The 21,876-nt window shown below is 37.6% G+C and overlaps 1 protein-coding gene across 2 annotated transcripts in view; it reads left to right on the top strand.

Annotated features, from left to right (window-relative positions):
- GPR137C (G protein-coupled receptor 137C) overlaps positions 1–21,876 on the top strand; it is a 93,716-nt gene that overhangs the window by 28,772 nt on the left and 43,068 nt on the right. The window contains exons 2-3 of one of the 2 annotated variants that reach the window (XM_023222683.2): positions 17,775–17,818; positions 19,579–19,807. In XM_023222683.2, coding sequence (XP_023078451.2) covers positions 17,775–17,818; positions 19,579–19,807 — 273 coding nt within the window. Of the gene's footprint in view, positions 1–17,774; positions 17,819–19,578; positions 19,812–21,876 lie in introns of both variants that reach the window. The other variant, XM_023222682.1, reaches the window with a different exon arrangement.

The following is a 21,876-nucleotide window of genomic DNA, read 5'->3' as shown; positions in this document are numbered from 1 at the left end:
TCTACTAAATATATTTATTTATATTTATGTATTATTTATATTTATATAATAATACTTATATTTACATATTAAATATAGAAATATATATTTCTTAGTAGATAAAATATATACATTTTTTTTAGTAGATAAAAGTTATTAGGCAGGCGTGGTGGCTCACACCTGTAATCCCAGCACTTTGGGAGGCTGAGACAGGTAGATCACCTGAGGTCAGGAGTTTGAGACCAGCCTGGCCAACATGGTGAAACCCCACTAAAAAGTACAAAAGAATTAGCCGGGCGTGGTGGCAGGTGCCTGTAATCTCAGCTACTCAGGAGGCTGAGGCAGGAGAATTGCTTGAACCCGGGAGGCGGAGGTTGCAGTGAGCCGAGATTGTGCCACTGCACTCCAGCCTGGGCAACAGAGCAAGACTCCTTCTCAAAATAAAAAAAAAAAAAAAAAAGTTCTTAACCATATGATAGGCATTGAAAGTGAACATCTGGCCAGGTGCAGTGGCTCATGCTTGTAATCCCAGCACTTTGGGAGGCCGAGGCAGGCAGATCACCTGAGGTCAGGAGTTCAACACCAGGCTGGCCAACATGGTGAGACCCCTTCTCTACTAAAAATTTTTTAAAAATTAGCTGAGCGTGGTGGTGCACGCCTGTAATCCAACTACGTGGGAGACTGAGGCAGGAGAATTGCTTGAATCTAGGAGGTGGAGGTTGCAGTGAGCTGAGATCGCGTCACTGCTCTCCAGCCTGGGCAACAGAGAGACTACGTCTCAAAGAAAGAAAGAAAGAAAGAAAGTGAACATTGAGGAAGAGTGCATTTATTCAATTTATGGCTAAAGTAGCTAAATGCTTCATATTTTATATGCAGGCAATATTAATGGTAAGCTTGGGAATGGTGCACTACTCTCTATAGGAACTTAAGCAATTGATATGGAAATTGAATAACTGCTTCTGTGAAAGTCATCTACTGAATTGGATATGTATGCCTCACTCTTCACCATGGAAAAGAGATTATGTTTACCACAATTCATTTTTGCATCAATTTCAAATTTTATATTAGATATGCTCTCCAGTAAAGTTTCTATTTTAGATCAACAAAAGAGGGAAAATTAAATTGACAAAAATAAATTCCATAGAAAAGCATCTGTTCTATAAGTATTTCAGTACCTACTATCTTCAAAGCAACATGGTCTACATGTCATGGGTGAAAATAAACCATACAAGCTCCAGTGTAACCCTCTTATCTTAGTCTGCTTAGTGTTCAGGCTCATGTAATAAAATATCATAAACTGGGTAGTTTATAAAAAACAAAAATTTATTTCTCACCATTCTAGAGGCTGGGAAGTTTCAGACCAAGGTGCCAGTAGATTTAGTGTCTGATAAGGACCCACTTTCTGGTTCATAGACAGTGCCTTCCCACTATGTCCTCACATGTTGTAAGAGGTGAGGAATCTATGGGATCTCTCTTATAAAGATACTAATCTCATTAATGAGGGCTGCATCCTCATGACCCAGCAGATCCCAAAGGCCCCCCTGCTGATACTAATCACATTGGGAGTTACTATTTGAACATGAATTTGCAGGGGACATAAACATTTCATATCATTGTGTATTCCTCAAGTCTTGGGATACTTGTATTAATATTACATTAGGTGATAGTCACAAACAAAATATAATTGCAATACTCTCATCTTTCCTTTATTTGAAGAACTAAAGGAGACGTGTAAGTCTGCATTTTAAAATGGAAATATCTGGCCGGGCATGGTGGCTTATGCCTGTAATCCCAGCACTTTGGGAGGCCAAGGCAGGCAGATCACCTGGGGTAAGGAGTTCAAGACCAGCCTGGTCAACATGGCGAAACCCAGTCTCTAATAAAAATACAAAAATTAGCCGGGTGTGGTGGCACGCACCTGTCATCCCAGCTACTTGGGAGGCTGAGGCAGGAGAATGGCTTGAACCTGGGAAGTGGATGTTGCAGTGAGCTGAGATCTTGGCAGGGCACTCCAGTCTGGGCAACAGACTGAGACTCTGTCTCCAAAAATAAATAAATAATTAAAAGTAATAAAATGAGAAAATCATTTCAAATCACTTGTATATGGTTTGAATATTACAAAATAAAATTGAGTATGCTAGTAATATTATTTTAAATCTTCAATAATTCAAAAATCCTAAATATTTTCTAAACGAAGATCTGCTAGACTATATATGGGATAAAAGTAGATTATATGATATAAAATATTTGATAGCCATTAACCCTTAAAATTCTTTATACTTTCATAGAATAATATTCTTTTATACGTGGCCCATTTATCCATTTTTTTTCTGGTATTAAGAAAGATATGGCCCATATGACGTAAATTGACATCAGTAAGTCATTTAGATACATTATTTATCATTCTGAACTTCAAAAAAATCTACATAAAGCCTCTGTTTATTGTTTCATAAATTATTTCAGTATCTTGACAAATGATATATAATTGCTTGATATTTTTTCATATTACTAATTTTTTAACTCATGATCATGTCCTGTTAGCTATATTCTATAATATACTTGGAATCTATTAATAGCAGAGAATTGTGTTTAAGCCTACTATAATCCAAATGTGATTTAAGCACCTGGTTATGCTTATATAACGCATTGGAACATGTTCTGCAAATCTGGGATGGTAGCTGACCTTTATTTTTTTTTCCTCATCCAGCCCAACTCTCTCTTTCACACCCATTGTCCCATGACCTGTAATTTTTATGGATTATCCCTCTCACCCTGTCCTGATTCTCTTCTTCACATGATCCTTTTAAATGCCTTCACTGAAATCTAGCTTTTCTCAGATGACATTTCATGTCTTTTGTGGGAAAAATGATCAGCCTATTTTATACTTCCCAATACTACTTACTAATGTTATACCATCGTCATCTCTGAAATCTGTGCCATCCGATTAGATCATCATTGGCTGTAATAATAATTTCTACCTTCCTGGGTGAATCAGCACTTTCTTCTTTCTTGCCTGGTCTGCTATGATATATGATCTTCCTCAAAGCCCTTATTGATAACCCATCTAATGTCTCAATTCAGTGGTTTCTATGAGCTCTAAAACCCTCCATTTCTGTTTGAGCCACCCAGTAGCATGACCACCCCTTGGACCAGCTCTCAAAAACTGAGCTATATTTCCTGACCGATGTCTTCTCTTTTCCCTTATATATATTGAGTTTATTCTTTTATCTGTTTTTTACCCTTATCCTGACTTTTAGTCACTTTATCTCTTCTGTTCTCCCCACTCCATTCTAGTATTCCTCATCCCTTGACTTTTTGCGGTGCCAAACCTGTTCATTCACCAGAGTGAGTTCTTCCTCTACAATAGTTCCCACATTTTCTAGTTCTAAATTACTACATGAAAAAAAAATGCATCCTAGTTATTTGAACTTTTTGTAATGTGTCAACCTAAAATAACAGAGATTTTCCAAAGACAGTAAGTTTATTCAGGAATGAGGAGAATGATTATAATCCAGGTTGTATATGCTAAGCTGGATCATGGGCATATTTGGGGAGGCCAAGGCAAGGGGAAACTTTTAAAGGCAAAATTCAAAAGGTTGCATAGTTGTTTTGAAATGGTTACCCCTCGACACAAGGATTAATAAAAGAGTGATGTCGTTCCAAGGCTGAACATGCAGTTGCTGGATAGATGTCCTCACAGAAGTATTCTTTGTGCAAGGTTACGGTGACTTTTATGCAAGGTTGTGTTCTTCAGAGAATCCTTGTAATCATTTTTATTACAGAAATGTGCAAAAGACTCCTCCTTTTTGACCTCCTGACTCCCTTTTGTTAAGATTTGGCATAAGTGATTCCACTTTGATTCTGACAACTTTGACAGGATCTCCCTCTGTTGCCCAGGCTGGAGTGCAGTAGCATGATCATAACTCACTGCAGCCTCAAACTCCTGGGCTGAAACCATCCTCTGCCTCAGCCTCCCAAGTAGATAGGACTACAGGTGTGGTTGTAGTCCTGATTGATTGATTGCAGAGACAGAGCCCTGCTATGCTGAGCAGGTTGGTGTCAAACTACTGGCCCCAAGCAATCCTCTTACTTCAGCCTTCCAAAGTGCTGGGATTTCAGGCGTGAGCCACTGGACCTGGCTCATTATTTTTTCCTATTTGATTGTTTTCATTTTAAAATCAGAAAATCTTGCTAACTATAGCCACTATCAACTACTTAACTTTAACTGGACCTTGCTGTTTCTCAATATATTCTTTTATAACCTTTCTATTCATATGTTCCAAATGTTTTTCATATTCCTGTGCTTAAATCTAACGTCTTTCACAAGAAGTGACCTTGCCTGCTACTTTCCTAGAAAAAAATAGAATCCATCTGCCAAATTCTCTCATCCTTCTCTATATCAAAATATCAGAATCCATACTATATCCACATTTTTTTATTTTAACAAAGAGCTGGTTTGTAAATTATTTTAAATTTTCTATGTAGACCTCCAGGTTTTTCTTTAATTTTCTTTTCTTCCTTCTTGACTCAATAATGTCTTCCTTTTCAGGACTAACATGCCTCTTCTGTCTAGAGCCTTCCTGACAATTAAACTAACTCACTCTCTGTTGCTTCTCTCACTCTCTCTCTCTCGTTGTCTCTCCATTCTCCATCTTCTTCTTCTCCCTCTATTTAGTCAATTTCTGACCAACAGATTGCTAAATCTTCAACCATGAAGAGTCTTTTACCCTACTTTAAATTTAACAGATTAGACTGCTGTTGTTTTATGTACATATACTGACAGAAAACACAAGACCGAGGCCAGGTGCGGTGGCTCACGCCTGTAATCCCAGCACTTTGGGAGGCCAAGGTGGGTAGATCAGTTGAGGTCAGGAGTTAGAGACCAACCTGGCCAACATGTTGAAACCCTGCCTCTACTAAAAAACACAAAAATTAGCCGGACATGGTGGCAAGCACCTGCAGTCCCAGCTACTTGGGAGGCTACGGCACGAGAATCACTTGAACCCAGGAGGTGGAGGTTGCAGTGAGCTGAGATCACACCACTGCACTCCAACCTGGGCGATAGAGGGAGACTCAGTCTCAAAAAAAAAAAAAAAAAAAAAACAAAGAAAAGAAAAGAAAACACAAGACCCACAAGTTAGAGTAAAAGACCATTTATCACTCATGGCTAACGTGGCAACAAAAGCAATGTCTTTTTGCTGTGAGTCTCAAAGCCCCCAAATTCATAGGGCAGCACTATGAGAGGATGTTACTTGCACATTCAGTGGGGAATGCTACAGGAGAGAAAACCCTGAAATAAAAAAAGAGAGACAGAGATAGACATTTATTCTGGAGTGTAAGCAAATCTTCACCAAGGAGAGAGAGGGAGACTTTACTATCCTGGAATGTCCTCAGGGAGGGCAATGTTCTCTACCTTTATTGTACCAGTCAGGAATATTCCTTCTCACCTTAAAGTAAACACTATCTCTTGCATTCAAGGATGTTTGTCATGCAATCCCCTTTGCTCAGAAGATACAGACCATGCAAAAACATGAGACATTCATAGAGAATTCTCTTCCAACACAGATTTTTCCAGGTTTCTCTTAGCTTCAGATATCTCTCAGTCTATACTCACTGCTTCTGTTGTATTGCTTCCTATCAACTCCTTGCACTTCTGCTCTGTCAATCTGAAAACTATTCTTTGCAAGGTACCAGAGACATACCAGTCACTCAATTAAATGGTATTTTCTTAACCATTTCTGACATTTTGCAGAATTTAACAATGGCTCTACTTTCTTCCTTTTAACTCTAAACTACCCTGCTGTTTTCTGTGACTAGTCTGATTCTTACGTTTCTCTCCTCTGCCCATCTCCCTTTTCTTTACTCTTGTGCTTTCTAATTCTGACTATTAAATGTGAACATATCACAGGTTGACTCTCATTCTACACTTGTTCACACCTCAAGTGTATTCTACTGAGTTTCAGCTGTCACCTTTATAGGTGACTGTAATTTCCTTCTTACATTCCAAAACTCACCTATTATCTTTATTTCTGCCTAGATGCAATAAATTTTAAATATAACAATACATTTCATGACCTGGCTTTTAAATTTTTTGTCAGTGGGGCCCTCATTCTATCAATTGTTTAGATTCAAAACCTCAAAATGTAGTTTAGTTAGCTCAGTCAAGTTCAACAGTCTTTTAACTGGAATTCTTTGCCCCACCGTAATGCATTTTCTACACTGTCACTTAAGAAATCATTCAAACATAGAATCACATTACAGAGTTTATAGCCAGCCTAATTCTTCAGCATTTTATACAAAGCCTCCATGATTTGATGACTGCTTGCCTCCAGCTTCAACTTCTGCTGTTTCCCACACTATCCCACACACCACCACCATACGAAAGTACTTTCTTTAACCTTAATTCACTGCTCATTTATTCAAATACTTTCTGAAAACCTGTGAACCAGGCATTACGGTAGGCACTAGGGCTATGTATCTGAGTAAGTTATGGTCTTTCTTAAGAGAGAAATAAATATGTAAATAAATGCTATAGAGTATGATTAATAATGCAAGAATAAAAAGAGTTTTCTGTCTTGCTGAGACACTTCACCTAACAATATAAAGAATGACATTCTAGTAACGTCTGGAAGGATGAGTTGGAATTTGTTATCTGGCCATAAAGCATAGTCTAAGCAAAGTAAAAAATATGTACAAAGGCACAGAGATATAAAACTGAACCACTTATTTGAAGAGTTGTAAATAATTCAGAATGACCAGGCCAGGTGCAGTGGCTCATGCCCGTAATCCCAGCACTTTGGGAGGCTGAGGCAGGTGGATCATTTGAGGTCAGGAGCTCGAGACCAGCTTGGCCAACATGGTGAAACCCTGTTTCTACTAAAAATACAAAAATTAACTGGGCATGGTGGCACACGCCTGTAATCCCAGCTAATCAAGAGGCTGAGGCAGGAGAATCGCTTGAACCATGGAAGTGGGTGTTGCAGTGAGCCGAGATCATGCCAGTGCAGTCCAGCCTAGGTGACAGAGTGAGACTCCTTCAATAAAATGTAAAACGTAATAATAATTCAGAATGACAAAACCGTAAGTTTGAAATTGGGACTAAAAGGATACAAGGATGGGAAGGTGGAGCTAGACAATAAAAGACCTTTTATGTATTAAAGGAGTGTGGATGTTTTTCTGGAATAGTGTGATCAGATGTACTTTTTTTAAAAGAAGTTCCTCCATCATAATAATTTATTCAGGTAAGAATCATTGGTAGATATTATGAACTAGTCAAGGAAATTTGAAGAATAAAAGATATTTACATAGTCTCTAAATATTGTTCTATGTGATACTCTTTAAATACAATAGGAAGACAGTAACTAAATGGTGGGAAAACACTATAAATACCACTTTAACCAATTGATTAAAGTTTTTTGTTGTGTTTTGTTTCTGAGAGAGAATTTTGTTCTTGTTGCCCAGACTGGAGAGCAATGGTGCAATCTCGGTTCACTGCACCCTCTGCCTCCCAAGTTCAAGCAATTCTCTGGCCTCAGCCTCCCGAGTAGCTGGGACTACAGGTGCGCACCACAACTCCCGGCTACTTTTTTTAATTTAATAGAGGTAGGGTTTCGCCATGTTGGCCAGGCTGGTCTCGAACATCTGACCTCAGGTGATCCACCTGCCTCAGCCTCCCAGAGTGCTGGGATTACAGGTGTGAGCCACCACTCCTGGCCCAACTCATTAAAGTTAACATCACAGTAATGGGACAAATCAACATCATGAACCTCCTGATATAATGCATTGAAGAGAATGCAACATCATCACTTATGTGGTAATCCTACCAAAATGCATACCAAAATCTAATAATAAAGAAACACTATAAGATCACTGGTCTCTGTATTCTTCAAAATTGTGAATATCATGAAAGACAAAGGAAAAAAGTGAAGATTAAAAGAGACTAAATACACATGAAATCTGTACATAATGCATAATCCTGGATTTTTTTCGTAAAGGACTTCATTGGAATGATTGGAAAAATATGAATAAGGTCTGAAAATTACATGATGGTATACACATACAGTTTTATGATTTTTGTAATTATACTGTGGTTACATAGGAGAATTTTCATCTTTAAAGAAGGATACATTGAAGTACTTAGGGCAAAGGAGTGTTACACAACTTGCTCTCAAATGATTTTTTGAAAATCATACAGAACATTGATGTTCGTAGCAGCAGCTTTCACAATAGCCAAAAGGTAGAGGCTAAGTGTCCATTGATGGATGAATGGATAAACAAAATATGGTATATGCATGCAATGGAATATTATTCAGCCTTAGAAAGAAAGGACATTCTGACACATGCTGCAGTTTAAATAAACCTTGAAAACATTATGTTAAATGAAAGTCACAAAAGGACAAATATTGTATGAATCTATTTATATGAGGTACATATAGTAGTCAAATTCATAAGGACAGAAAGTAGAGAGATGGTGGCCGGATCCTGGAAGAGGAAGGAATGGGCCGTTATTGCTTAATGAATGGGTATAGAGTTTCAGTTTGGGAAGATGAAAAGGCTCGGGAGATGGATAAAGGTGATGGGTGATGGTTGCACAACAATGTGAATGTACTTAATGCCACTGAACCATACACTGAAAAATGGTTAAATTTTATGTTCTATCTATGTTACCGCAGTTTTTTTTTTTTTTTTTTTTTTTTTTTTTTTTGAGACGGAGTCTCGCTCTGTCGCCCGGGGTGGAGCGCAGTGGCCGGATCTCAGCTCACCGCAAACTCCGCCTCCCGGGTTTATGCCATTCTCCTGCCTCAGCCTCCCGAGTAGCTGGGACTACAGGTGCCCGCCACCTCGCTCGGCTAGTTTTTTGTATTTTTTAGTAGAGATGGGGTTTCACCATGTTAGCCAGGATGGTCTCGATCTCCTGACCTCATGATCCGCCCGTCTCGGCCTCCCAAAGTGCTGGGATTACAGGCCTGAGCCACCGCGCCCGGCCTGTTACTGCAATTTTTAAAACTTAAATAAATCATGTATGGAGGGGGAATTTTAAAAAGTGGTCAAATGAACAGTTATAATCTGAAGAGGTGGATGGAATTAAGAATGAAAGTAGAGGAATCAATTAAAAGGCTGTTGTAATAATCCACTGTGATAGTGGAGATGGCAAAAGTGGATGCATCTGAGACAATATAAGTGGTACAGTTTAGAGATGAATCATATACTATTTTCGACTCCTTCATTACATTCAGTGTCTGGTAGATGGTAGTACTATTACCAAAACACAGTCAGGCACTACATAACAACATTTCAGTCAATAACTCACCCCACATAGAACAGTGGTCCCTTAAGATTATAATGAAGTTGAAATATTACTATAACCTAGTGACGTAGCCATTTTAACATCATAGCCATTGTAACATCATAGCACAGTGCATTACTCACATGTTTATGGTGATGCTAGTATAAACAAAGCTGTGCTGCCAGTGGTATAAAAGTGTACCACATACAATTATGTACAGTATATAATACTGGATAATAAATGATTATGTTACTGGTTTATGTATTTACTATTATTTTAGAATGCCTTTCTACTTATTAAAAAAAAGTTTACTGTAGAAAAGTCTCATATAGGTCCTTCGGGAAGTATTCCAGAAGAAGACATTGTTATCATAGGAGATGTCAGCTCCATGCATGTTATTGCATCTAAACACCTTCCAGTGGCACAAGATGTGGAGTTAGAAGATAGTGATATGGATGATCCTGACCCTGTGTAGGCCTAAGCTAATGGGGGTGTTTATGTCTTAGCCTTTAAGAAAAAAAGTTCAAAAAGTAAAAATTGAAAACATTTTACAATAGGAAAAAAAAGCTTATTGAATAAGGATATGAAGAAAGAAAATATTTGTGTACAACTGTATGATGTAGTTCTGTTTTAAGCCAAGGGTTAGTACAAGAGTCAAAAAGTTAAAAAGTATATTAATTTAAAAAGTTATAGTAAGCTGAGGTTAATTTATTCATTTTAAAAATAAAGTTAGTGTAGCCTAAATGTACAATGTTTGTAAAGTCTACAGTAGTGTACAGTAATGTCCTAGGCCTACACATTCACTCACCACTCACTCACTGACATCCAGAGCAACATCTAGCCCTGTAAGCTGCATTCATATTAAGTGCCCTATACAAATGCACCATTTTTTATATTTTATAACATGTTTTTACTGTATGTTTTCTATGTTTAGATACACAAATACTTACCATCGTGTTATACTTGCACATAGCATTTGGTACAGCAGTAACATGCTATACAGGTTTGTAACCTAGGAGCATAGGCTGTATACCATATGGCCTAGGTATGTAGTAGGCTGTATCATCTAGGTTTGTGTAAGTGTACTCTGTAATGTTCACACACTGATAGATTGTGCTTTTTTTGTTGTTGTTTTTTATTATACTTAAAGTTTTAGGATACATGTACACAATGTGCATGTTTGTTACATAGGTATACATGTGTCATGTTGGTTTGCTCTACCCATCAACTCGACATTTACATTAGATATGCTATCCTCCCCCAGCCCCCACCCTCCTATAGACCCCGGTGTGTGATGTTCCCTGACCTGTGTCCATGTGTTCTCATTGTTCAGCTCCCACCTATAAATGAGAACATGTGGTGTTTGGTTTTTGGTCCTTGTGATAGTCTGCTGAGAATGATGTTTTCCAGCTTCACTCATGTCTTGACAAAGGACATGAACTCATTCTTTTTTTATCACTGTATAGTATTCCATGGTGTATATGTGCCACATTTTCTTAATCCAGTCTATCACTGATGGACATTTGGGTTGGTTCCAAGTCTTTACTGTTGTGAATAGTGCCGCAGTAAACATACGTGTGCATGTGTCCTTATAGTAGCATGGTTTGTAATCCTTTGGGTATATAGCCAGTAATGGGATCGCTGGGTCAAGTAGTATTTCTAGTTGTAGATCCTTGAGTAATTGCCACACTGTCATCCACAATGGTTGAACTAATTTACACTCCCATCAGCAGTGTAAAAGCATTCCTATTTCTCCTCATCCTCTCCAGCATCTGTTATTTCCTGACTTTTTAATGATTGCCATTCTAACTGGCATGAGATGGTATCTCATTGTGGTTTTGATTTGCATTTCTCTAATGAGCAGTGATGATGAGCATTTTTTCATGTGTATGTTGGCTGCACACATGTCTTCTTTTGAGAAGTGTCTGTTCATATCCTTTGCCCACTTTTTGATGAGGTTGTTTGTTTTTTTCTTGTAAATTTAAGTTCTTTGTAGATTCTGGATATTTGCCCTTTGTCAGATGGGTAGATTACAAAAATTTTCTCTCATTCTGTATGTTGCCTGTTCACCCTGATGGTAGTTTCTTTCGCTCTGCAGAAACTCTTTACTTTAATTGGATTCCATTTGTCTATTTTGGCTTTTATTGCCATTGCTTTTGGTGTTTTAGTCATGAAGTCTTTGCCCATGCCTATGTCCTGAATGGTATTGCCTAGATTTTCTTCTTGGGTTTTTATGGCTTTAGGTCTTACATTTAAGTATTTAGTTCATCTTGAATTAATTTTTGTATAAGGTGTAGGGAAAGGATCCAGTTTCAGCTTTCTACATATAGCTAGCCAGTTTTCCCAGCACCATTTATTAAATAGGGAGTCCTTTTCCCATTGCTTGTTTTTGTCAGGTTTGTCAAAGGTCAGATGGTTGTAGATGTGGGGTGTTATTTCTGAGGTCTCTGTTGCATTCCATTGGTCTATATATCTGTTTTGGTACCAGTACCATGCTGTTTTGGTTACTGTAGCCTTATAGTATAGTTTGAAGTCGGGTAGCATGACACCTCCAGCTTTGTTCTTTTTGCTGTTTGTCTTGGCTATGCAGGCTCTTTTTTGGTTCCATATGAACTTTAAAGTAGTTTTTCCAATTATGTGAAGAAAGTCATTGGTAACTTGGTGGGGATGGCACTGAATCTGTAAATTATGTTGGGCAGTATGGCCATTTTCACGATACTGATTCTTCCTATCCATGAGCATGGAATGTTATTCCATTTGTTTGTGTCCTCTTTTATTTCGTTGAGCAGTGGTTTGTAGTTCTCCTTGAAGAGGTCCTTCACATCCTTTGTAACTTGGATTCCTAGGTATTTTATTCTCTTTATAGCAATTGTGAATAGGAGTTCACTCATGATTCACCTCTCTGTTTGTTATTGATGTATAGGAATGCTTGTGATTTTTGCACATTGATTTTTGTATCCTGAGACTTTGCTGAAGTTGCTTATCAGCTTAAGAAGATTTTGGGCTGAGACGATGGGGTGTTCTAAATATACAATCATGTCATCTGCAAACAGGAACAATTTGACCTCCTCTTTTCCTAATTGAATACCCTTTATTTCTTTCTCTTGCCTGATTGCCCTGGCCAGAATTTCCAACACTATGTTGAATAGGAGTGGTGAGAGAGAGCATCCTTGTCTTGTGCCGGTTTTCAAAGGCAGTGCTTCCAGTTTTTGCCCATTCAGTATGATACTGGCTGTGGGTTTGTCATAAATAGCTCTTATTATTTTGAGATATGTTGCATCAGTACCTACTATATTCAGAGTTTTTAGCATGAAGGGCTGTTGAGTTTTGTTGAAGGCCTTTTCTGCATCTACTGAGATAATCATGTGGTTTTTGTCATTGGTTCTGTTTATGTGATGGATTATGTTTATTGATTTGATATGTTGAACCAGCCGTGCATCCCAGGGATGAAGCCAAGTTGATCGTGGTGGATAAGCTTTTTGATGTGCTGCTGGATTCGATTTGCCAGTATTTTATTGAGGATTTTCGCATAGGGATATTGGTCTAAAATTTTCCTTTTTTGTTGTATCTCTGCCAGGCTTTTGTGTCATAAAATGAGTTAGGGAGGAGTCCCTCTTTTTCTGTTGATTGGAATAGTTTTAGAATGAATGGTACTAGCTCCTGTTTGTACCGCTGGTAGAATTGGGCTGTGACTCCTTCTGGTCCTGGATGTTTTTTGGTTAATAGGCTATTAATTATTGCCTCAATTTCAGAACCTGTTATTGATCTATTCAGAGATTCAACTTCTTCCTGGTTTAGTCTTGGGAGGGTGTATGTGTCCAGGAATTTATCCATTTCTTCTGGATTTTCTAGTTTATTTGCATAGAGGTGTTTATAGTATTCTCTGGTGGTAGTTTGCAATTCTGTGGGATTGGTGATGATATCCCCTTTATCATTTTTTATTGTGTCTATTTGATTCTTCTCTCTTTTCTTCTTTATTAGTCTTGCTAGCGGTCTATTCTGTTGATCTTTCAAAAAACCAGCTCCTGGATTCATTGATTTTTTGAAGAATTTTTTATGTCTGTCTCTCCTTCAGTTCTGCTCTGATCTTAGTTATCTCTTGCCTTTTGCTAGCTTTTGAATTTGTTTGCTCTTGCTTCTCTAGTTCTTTTCATTGTGATGTTAGGGTGTCAATTTTAGATCTTTCCTGCTTTCTCTTATGGCATTTAGTGCTATAAATTTCTCTCTACACACTGCTTTAAATGTGTCCCAGAGGTCCTGGTACGATGTGTCTTTGTTCTCATTGGTTTCAAAGAACATCTTTATTTCTGCCTTCATTTCATTATGTACCCAGTAGTCATTCAGGAGCAGGTTGTTCAGTTTCCATGTAGTTGTGCGGTAGTGAGTTTCTTAATCCTGAGTTCTACTTTGATTGCACTGTGGTCTGAGAGACAGTTTGTTGTGATTTCTGTTATTTTACATTTGTTCAGCAGTGTTTCACTTCCAATTATGTGGTCAATTTTAGAATAAGGGCAATGTGGTGCTGAGAAAAAGGTATATTCTGTTGATTTGGGGTGGAGAGTTCTGTAGATGTCTATTAGGTCTGCTTGGTGCAGAGCTGAGTTCAAGTCCTGGATATCTTGTTAACCTTCTGTCTCATTGATCTGGCTAATATTGACATTAACAGTGGGGTGTTAAAGTCTCCCATTATTGGGAGTCTAAGTCTCTTTGTAGGTCTGTAAGGACTCTCTTTATAAGTCTGGGTGCTCCTGTATTGGGTGTATTTAGGATAGTTAGCTCTTCTTGTTAAATTGATCCCTTTACCATTCAGTAATGGCCTTCTTTGTCTCTTTTGTTCTTTGTTGGTTTAAAGTCTGTTTTATCAGAAAACAACTGCTGCTTTTTTTTTTTTTTGCTTTCCATTTGCTTGGTAGATCTTCCTCCATCCCTTTATTTTGAGCCTATGTGTGTCTCTGCATGTGAGATGGGTCTCCTGAATGCAGCACACCATTGGCTCTTGACTCTTTATCCAGTTTGCCAGTCTGTGTCTTTTAACTGGGGGCATTTAACCCATTTACATTTAAGGTTAATATTGTTATGTGTGAATTTGGTCCTGTCATTAAGATGTTAGCTGGTTTTTTTGCCCATTAATTGGTGCAGTTTCTTCATAGCATCATTGGTCTTTATAATTTGGCATGTTTTTGCAGTGGCTGGTATCGGTTGTTTCTTTCCATGTTTAGTGCTTCCTTCAGGAGCTCTTGTAAGGTAGGCCTGGTGGTGACAAAATCCCTCAGCATTTGCTTGTCTGTAGACAATTTTATTTCTCCTTCACTTATGAAGCTTAGTTTGGCTGGATATGAAATTCTAGGTTGAAAATTCTTTTATTTAAGAATATTGAATATTGGCCCCCACTCTCTTCTGGTTTGTAGTGTTTCTGCCAAGAGATCCGCTCTTAGTCTGATGGGTTTCCCTTTGTGGGTAACCCGACCTTTCTCTCTGGCTGCCCTTAACATTTTTTCCTTCATTTCAACTTTGGTGAATCTGACAATTACATGTCTTGGGGTTGCTCTTCTCGAGGAGTATCTTTGTGGTGTTCTCTGTATTTCCTGAATTTGAATGTTGGCCTCTCTTGCTAGGTTGGGGGAAGTTCTCCTGGATAATATCCTGAAGAGTGTTTTCTAACTTGGTTCCATTCTCCCTGTCACTTTCAGGTACACCAGTCAAACGTAGATTTGGTGTTTTCACATTGTCCCATATTTCTCAGAGGCTTTGTTCATTTCTTTTTACTCTTTTTTCTCTAATCTTGTCTTCTCACTCTGTTTTATTAATTTATCTTAAATAACTGATATCCTTTCTTCCACTTGATTGAATTGGCTACTGAAGCTTGTGCATGCATCCTGAAGTGCTTGTGCTGTGGTTTTCAGCTGTATCAGGTCATTTAAGGTCTTCTCTACATTGTTTATTCTAGTTAGCCATTCGTCTAACCTTTTTTCAAGGATTTTTGCTTCCTTGCATTGGGTTAGAACATGCTTCTTTAGCTCAGAGAAGTTTACTACTGACCTTCTGAAGCCTACTTCTGTCAACTCATCAAACTCATTCTCTGTCCATTCATCCTCCATTGCTGGCGAGGATCTGCTATCCTTTGGAGGAGAAGAGGCACTCTGGTTTTTAGAATTTTCAGCTTTTGTGTTCTGGTTTCTCCCCATTTTTGTGGTTTCATTTACCTTTGGTCTTTGATATTGGTGACCTACAGATGTGGTTTTGGTGTGGACATCCTTTTTGTTGATGTTGATGCTATTCCTTTCTGTTTGTTAGTTTTCCTTCTAACAGGCCTCTCAGCTGCAGGTCTGTTGAAGTTTGCTGGAGGTCCACCTCAGAACCTGTTTGCCTAGGTATCACCAGCAGAGGCTGCAGAACAGCAAATATTGCAGAACAGCAAATATTTCTGCCAGATCCTTCCTCTGGATGCTTCATCTCAGAGGGGCACCTGCCTGTATGAGGTATCAGTCGGCCCTTACTAGGAGGTGTCTCCCAGTCAGGCTACACAGGGTCAGGGACCCACTTGAGGAGGCAGTCTGTTTGTTCTCAGAGCTCGAACTCTGTGCTGGGAGAACCACTGCTCTCTTCTGAGCTGTCAGAGAGGGACTAAGTCTGCAGAAGTTTTCTGCTGCCTTTTGTTCAGCTGTGCCCTGCCCACAGAGGTGATGTCTAGAGAGGCGGTAGGACTTGTGAGCTATGGTGGGCTCCACCCAGTTCAAGCTTCCCAGCTACTTTGTTTACCTATTTAAGCCTCAGTAATGGCAGATGCCCCTCCCCCGCCAGGCTACAGCATTGCAGGTTGATCTCAGACTGCTGTGCTAGCATTGAGCAAGGCTCTGTGGGTGTGGGACCCACTGAGCGAGGCACAGGAGGGAATCTCCTGGTCTGCCAGTTGCTAAGACCATGGGAAAAGCACAGTATTTGGACAAGAGTGTACCATTCCTCCAGGTACAGTCTGTCATGGCTTCCCTTGCCTAGGAAAGGGAAATCTCCCAACCCCTTGCGCTTCCCAGATGAGGCAACACCTGCCCTGCTTCGGCTCGCCCTCCATGGGCTGCACCCACTGTCCAACCAGTCCCAGTGAGAGGAACCAGGTACCTCAGTTGGAAATACAAAAATCACCTATCTTCTGCATCAATCTTGCTAGAAGCTGCACACTGGAGCTGTTCCTATTGGCCATCTTGAAAGGGACCCCTCATATCTCCAAATGGTGCATTTGTAACAATGCATTTCTCAGAGCATATCTCTGTCATTAAGCAACACATGGCTGTACAGTAGGTATGAGTAGATGCATAGGTGTCTGTCTTTGCCTGATGATTCACCTGCCTCACACCAATTTACTCTTCGTAAGTTGGCTCAGATATGAGAAGTCCTCCGTGATGCTCCAGACAGTTTTTTCCCTTACCTCATACCCTTTCTTGGAGCAAATTAGTATTTTTCTCTTTATAGATTTAGTGATAGCATATTTTGCATTTATATCACAATGTATCAGAATAGATGGTTTATCTGTTCTTTCATACTCTGAGCTCCCAGAGAGCAGAAACCGTGGTCATGTTTATGAGTCCATGGCATCTTTCATAGAGTGTGATATATAATAGGCACTTGGTAAATGTTTGAATGAAATCAGTAAGTTACCATGTACCTCCACTGTTTTTCTTTGTAATATACTTTCTTCTTTCTTTCCAGGTCCCCAAAGTTCATACTCTACTTCAATAGTCCTGTAACTGGTCTTTCTACTTTTATTTTGTAGTTCCTCTGTAGTAGCCTGTACATTAATGTCAGATTAGTGAAATTCTGTATTTTGGAATAGCTGTATAAAAACCTTCAATTTCTTCCCATTATCTAAAGAATAATTTAAAGTTTACCAGTAAGGACTTGAGACCCTTAGTACTATGTTCTCAGAATATACCATGTTTATTTCAAATTTTGTTTACCTACCCGCCTAACTTTATTCAACAAGTATCTGAGCACCTGATTTTTGTAAGACTTTGTAAAAGAAGAAAGTTTACTAAATATGATATATGCTCATTATCTTTGTGTTCACTTTTGTTACCTCATCTCACTTTACTAATTCATTTCATTACTGAAGAAAATAGTCTTTGGAGAACACTCAGCCATATTCATATTTAAGCAAGAAGTTCCATTTTAGAATAAAACATGACTAATGGAAGTTTAGGATAGGTGGCAAGCCATTCAGCACAATGTCTGCCTCATAATAAAAGTTCAGCAAATGTTTAAACTGAATTAATTATGTTTAAGTCTTTAAAGATAGAAATGTAAGTTTATGTTGATAACAAAGAAAGTTATTGATTTATTGTTTTAAGCCTTTGGAAAGCTGTCTTTTAGTTTATGGTAGTTCAGCTGTTAACATTTGAACTTTGCTTGCTGTATGTTGTTTATAGTTGTAGCACTTTAAAACACAAAATCAGAACATATTTAAGAATTCTATATTATATGTTTTCAAAATTTTCTTTTTATATTCTCTTTATAGGTTATATATAAAGTCAGATGTGCCACTGAACTTGACAGACACAAGTAAGTTTTATGAGTATCTAAGTTTCTATCTAAAAGATCTAAAGCATTAATTCATTAATAATAAGGCTTAGTATCTAGAAGATCTAATTTATTTTTATAGCAGACTTCTCGTGGTAGAAGGGGAGTGGTTGTTGAAGGCACCTTCACAGTTTTATAGAAAACCAAGTTGTTAGATTGGTTCAAAGGAAGTAAATTGAGTAGCCCACATTTCTCTCTCTTCAGCCATACAGCTGACTCAGTTTTTGGTTTTTTGCTGCTCTGTCCCTGCCCTGCTTCAAATATTAGATCTAACTTCATAACTTTTGCCAAAGTTAGATTATGCTGTTTGGAGTGAGAATGTTCTGATCAATCTCAAAAGCGAGAGTGCTAAGCTGTGGAGTCAGGAGATTGGGGTTTCCAACCCAATTTTCCCACTAACATGCTTACTGTGCAACTCACGTACCCTCTCTGTGCTTTGGTTTTCTAAACTACTCTAATTATCTGGATATATAGGTAATTCCAAGATCCTTTTTGGGTTTCAAACTATGTAATTACTGTTTTTATTATTTAATCTGAAAGAACTTTAAAATACAACCTTTTAAAACGAAAATCTTTTTGCCTTACATGTACGCTAAGCAGTTTAGTTTGCTTGTTACGGATTGCACATTACCTTCAATTTACCTCATTTAAACCATTTCCAAAGGCAGCTACTTTATGATTTCCACTATTGAAATGACCCAATGTATCAGGAAGCCAGATAAATTTCAGCATCATATGTATTTAATTTGGGAGTATAAATGTGTTTAAACTGGGATTATATTCATACAGATAGTTGTTACTGCTACTTGATACAGATAGCAGCCTTAACTGAAGAGTTCTTATGAGGTAGCCTAAATTTTTTTATGGGGAGGAGATTAAGGATTTTATGTGCAGAGTTGCTCTTTATGCACAGTAAATATGCAACTTTATAAGAACATGAGGTATTAATGAGTGCTTGAAACTCTACATACACTGTCCCTATGTTCTTCTTTAATCAAGTTTGAAAGCATTGTTTGCTATAATCAGACGTTCATAAGGAATATTGTTTAAAACATACTTTAGCTCTTAAAATTGTTTTTTCCTTTTTTTTTTTATTGATACAGTCTCGCACTCTCACCCAGGCTGGAGTTTAATATCACTATCTTGGCTCACTGCAACCTCCATCTCCTGGGTTCAAGTGATTCTTGTGCCTCAGCCTCCTAAATAGCTGGGACTACAGGCTTGCACCACCACACCCGGCTAATTTTTGTATTTTTAGTAGAGATGCGGTTTCACCATGTTAGCCAGGCTGGTCTCAAACTCCTGGCCTCAAGTGATCTGCCCACCTCGGCCTCCCAAAGTTCTGAGATTACAGGCGTGAGCCGCCATGCCTGGCCTAACTCTTAAAATTAATATTAGGTAATCAATATAAATTTAGGTATAGTATATTAATTTTCAGGCACATTATAAAAGCCTGATAACTCTTGGATTGGAAAGGTTAATGAAAATATGCTTAATAGTTATAAAAATGAAAAATTTGAGATTACTTGAAATAGTGTTAAAATTGTCCTATCTTATTCCTGGTAGAGACAACTGAGTTCAGCTCAACCTGAGGTTATTTCTGAATAAATGCTTAAAAATCTATGCCATTCATAAACATTTCAAACTGAAGGAATTCTTGCACCTAACATAACAAACTAATTCAGAATTAAATTTAATTTCTTGTTAGTTATATAACCATCTAATACACTTTTTTCTTTCAGAGTTCTACTGCATTTCGGCTTTATAATGGCGAGCCTGCTCTTTTTAGTGGTGAACTTGACTTGTGCAATGCTAGTTCACGGAGATGTCCCAGAAAATCAGTTGAAATGGACTGTGTTTGTTCGAGCATTAATTAATGATAGCCTGTTTATTCTTTGTGCCATCTCTTTAGTTAGTTACATATGCAAAATTACAAAAATGTCATCAGCAAATGTCTACCTCGAATCAAAGGTAAGTATATTTCTTAAATTGGCACTTGAAAATCTAATTTCAAATTCTGACCCTACTAATCATGTATTAATGGAAAGTTTATATTGCTATTTTGTTTTATTTTATTTGAGACACAGTCTTGCCGTATTAGTCAGGCTAGAGTGCAGTGGCTCTTCACAGATATAATCATTGTGCAGTACAGCCTTGAGCTTTGGGGCTCAAGTGATCCTCTGCCTCAACCTCCCAAGTAGCTGGGACTACAGACTTTTTTTTTTTATTAAAATATCCTGAATAACAGTTACACTTTGAGCATGAAACAATAATCACTAGAAATTAAAAGTTATTCAATATTTGGTCCTTACTAAACAATGGTTTAAAGAAAAGAAGAAAGAATATACTAAGCATATTGTATGTTCTGTGATTCTGCATTGGAGGCTAATCACATGAAATAAATCAGAATATATATGAACGGATCAAAAATAGTCTATAATATAAAGCCACACTCTCATCTTAAGATTTTGCACAGTAAGGGTGGCAGGGTTAGCAATGTTAAGATGTCATATAGGTAAAAGTGGTCTTTATTTGTAGAAAGGTTAGAAAATGTTACTTCACCCAATAATATGAAGTCTGTATGATATTTGAAACAACTAATTGTGTAGCAAAATTTATAAATGCCTTGCTTCTCCCTTGCCTTATACTTTGGATCAACAAACAGAAGCCAGATATTAGCTTATTAACAAAGAAACATGGAAGTTTCTACCATTGTTGATTGACTGTGTGATTGAGTAGAAAATCAGTCATCCCAGTTTATGTGTGGCATTGGGTGTGAGGGGGTAGATATGTGGATATTGGGGTGGGGTATGTACATAAATACATTTTTACAATCACTTCCACAGGAGAGCTTGCTTTCTTGTTTTAATTTGACATCATTGCCTATTCACTAATAATAAGCTGAGATAATATCTTAGACAGTTAAAACAGTCCTCTGAAATATTTTTAGGCTTCTTTCTATATTGTCATTATCCTTAATATAGTCCTAGTAAAGGAAGGTACTATAATTAAATATATGGTAATCAACTTGTCCTTTAAATGTAGGCAGAGATTTTAATTTTACTTTTTAAATATATTTCAGTGGAATGCTGGGGGAGATACTATGTGTGTGTGTGTGTATATATGTATATATATATGTAGAGAGAGAGAGAGAAGAGACAAAATCAGACTTTCAAACCTATTAATCTTACCTGGAAAATTATTTTATTAAATTTCTAGTCTAGTTTGCTCCTAAAATTTAAATATTTTAGGTAATTCAGGCTTTGGTTTGACTGTTAAAAATAATACTGTCACTGTTACCATCCATAATCTTCTGGTAGGAACAATGGCATCTTTACTTAGTATGATAACATCACTGTAGAATTCATACCTCTTGCTTGTCTAGGGATAAAGCATAAATAGATGTTGAATTTCAAGTGCTTCTTTTCTAGATACCTAGTGTATTTCTAAGTTTGGTTTTTTACTTGCTTTGAAATAGATAATACTCTGAATAAAGTCACCAATCTGAGAAGAAAATTTCATTTAATAAATCCTCCAGAATTATTTGAACACCGTTCCCTTCCTATCATATGAAAGGTATTCACTTATTTATTATTAAAATTTTAAATTTAAAAGCTGCATGGATTCAGAATTATCTAGGAATATTACAGATATACATGTTCAGACATGTTCACCTATAAAGGTAGATGACATACTAGATGATTTGTGTAATATTGTAATATTAAGTAGTTCCCAATCTTCCTGACTAGATTATAAACTTCTGTATTCAAAGAGCATGTCATCTTGCTTTCATGTTCTTGTAAAATCACTAGACTCATTTTTGACTTTTGACTTCTGTAACAGTGTACAATAATAGTCATTCCTTTTATTCAGTCAACAAGTGTTTATTGAGCCTCTTTCACTTACTGGGTTTTTTTGTTGTTTCTCTCTCTCTCTCCTCTCTCTCTCTCTCTCTCTCTCTCTCTCTGTCTCTCAATACCTTTGGTACTCTTTCACTATCACACTGACCCTGTTTCTTGCTGTCTTTAAGAGCATTTCCT

The sequence above is a fragment of the Piliocolobus tephrosceles genome, chromosome 6 (genome assembly GCF_002776525.5).
Source record: "Piliocolobus tephrosceles isolate RC106 chromosome 6, ASM277652v3, whole genome shotgun sequence".
NCBI classification, from domain to species: Eukaryota; Metazoa; Chordata; class Mammalia; order Primates; family Cercopithecidae; genus Piliocolobus; species Piliocolobus tephrosceles.
This window is presented reverse-complemented; position numbering and strand designations above follow the sequence as displayed.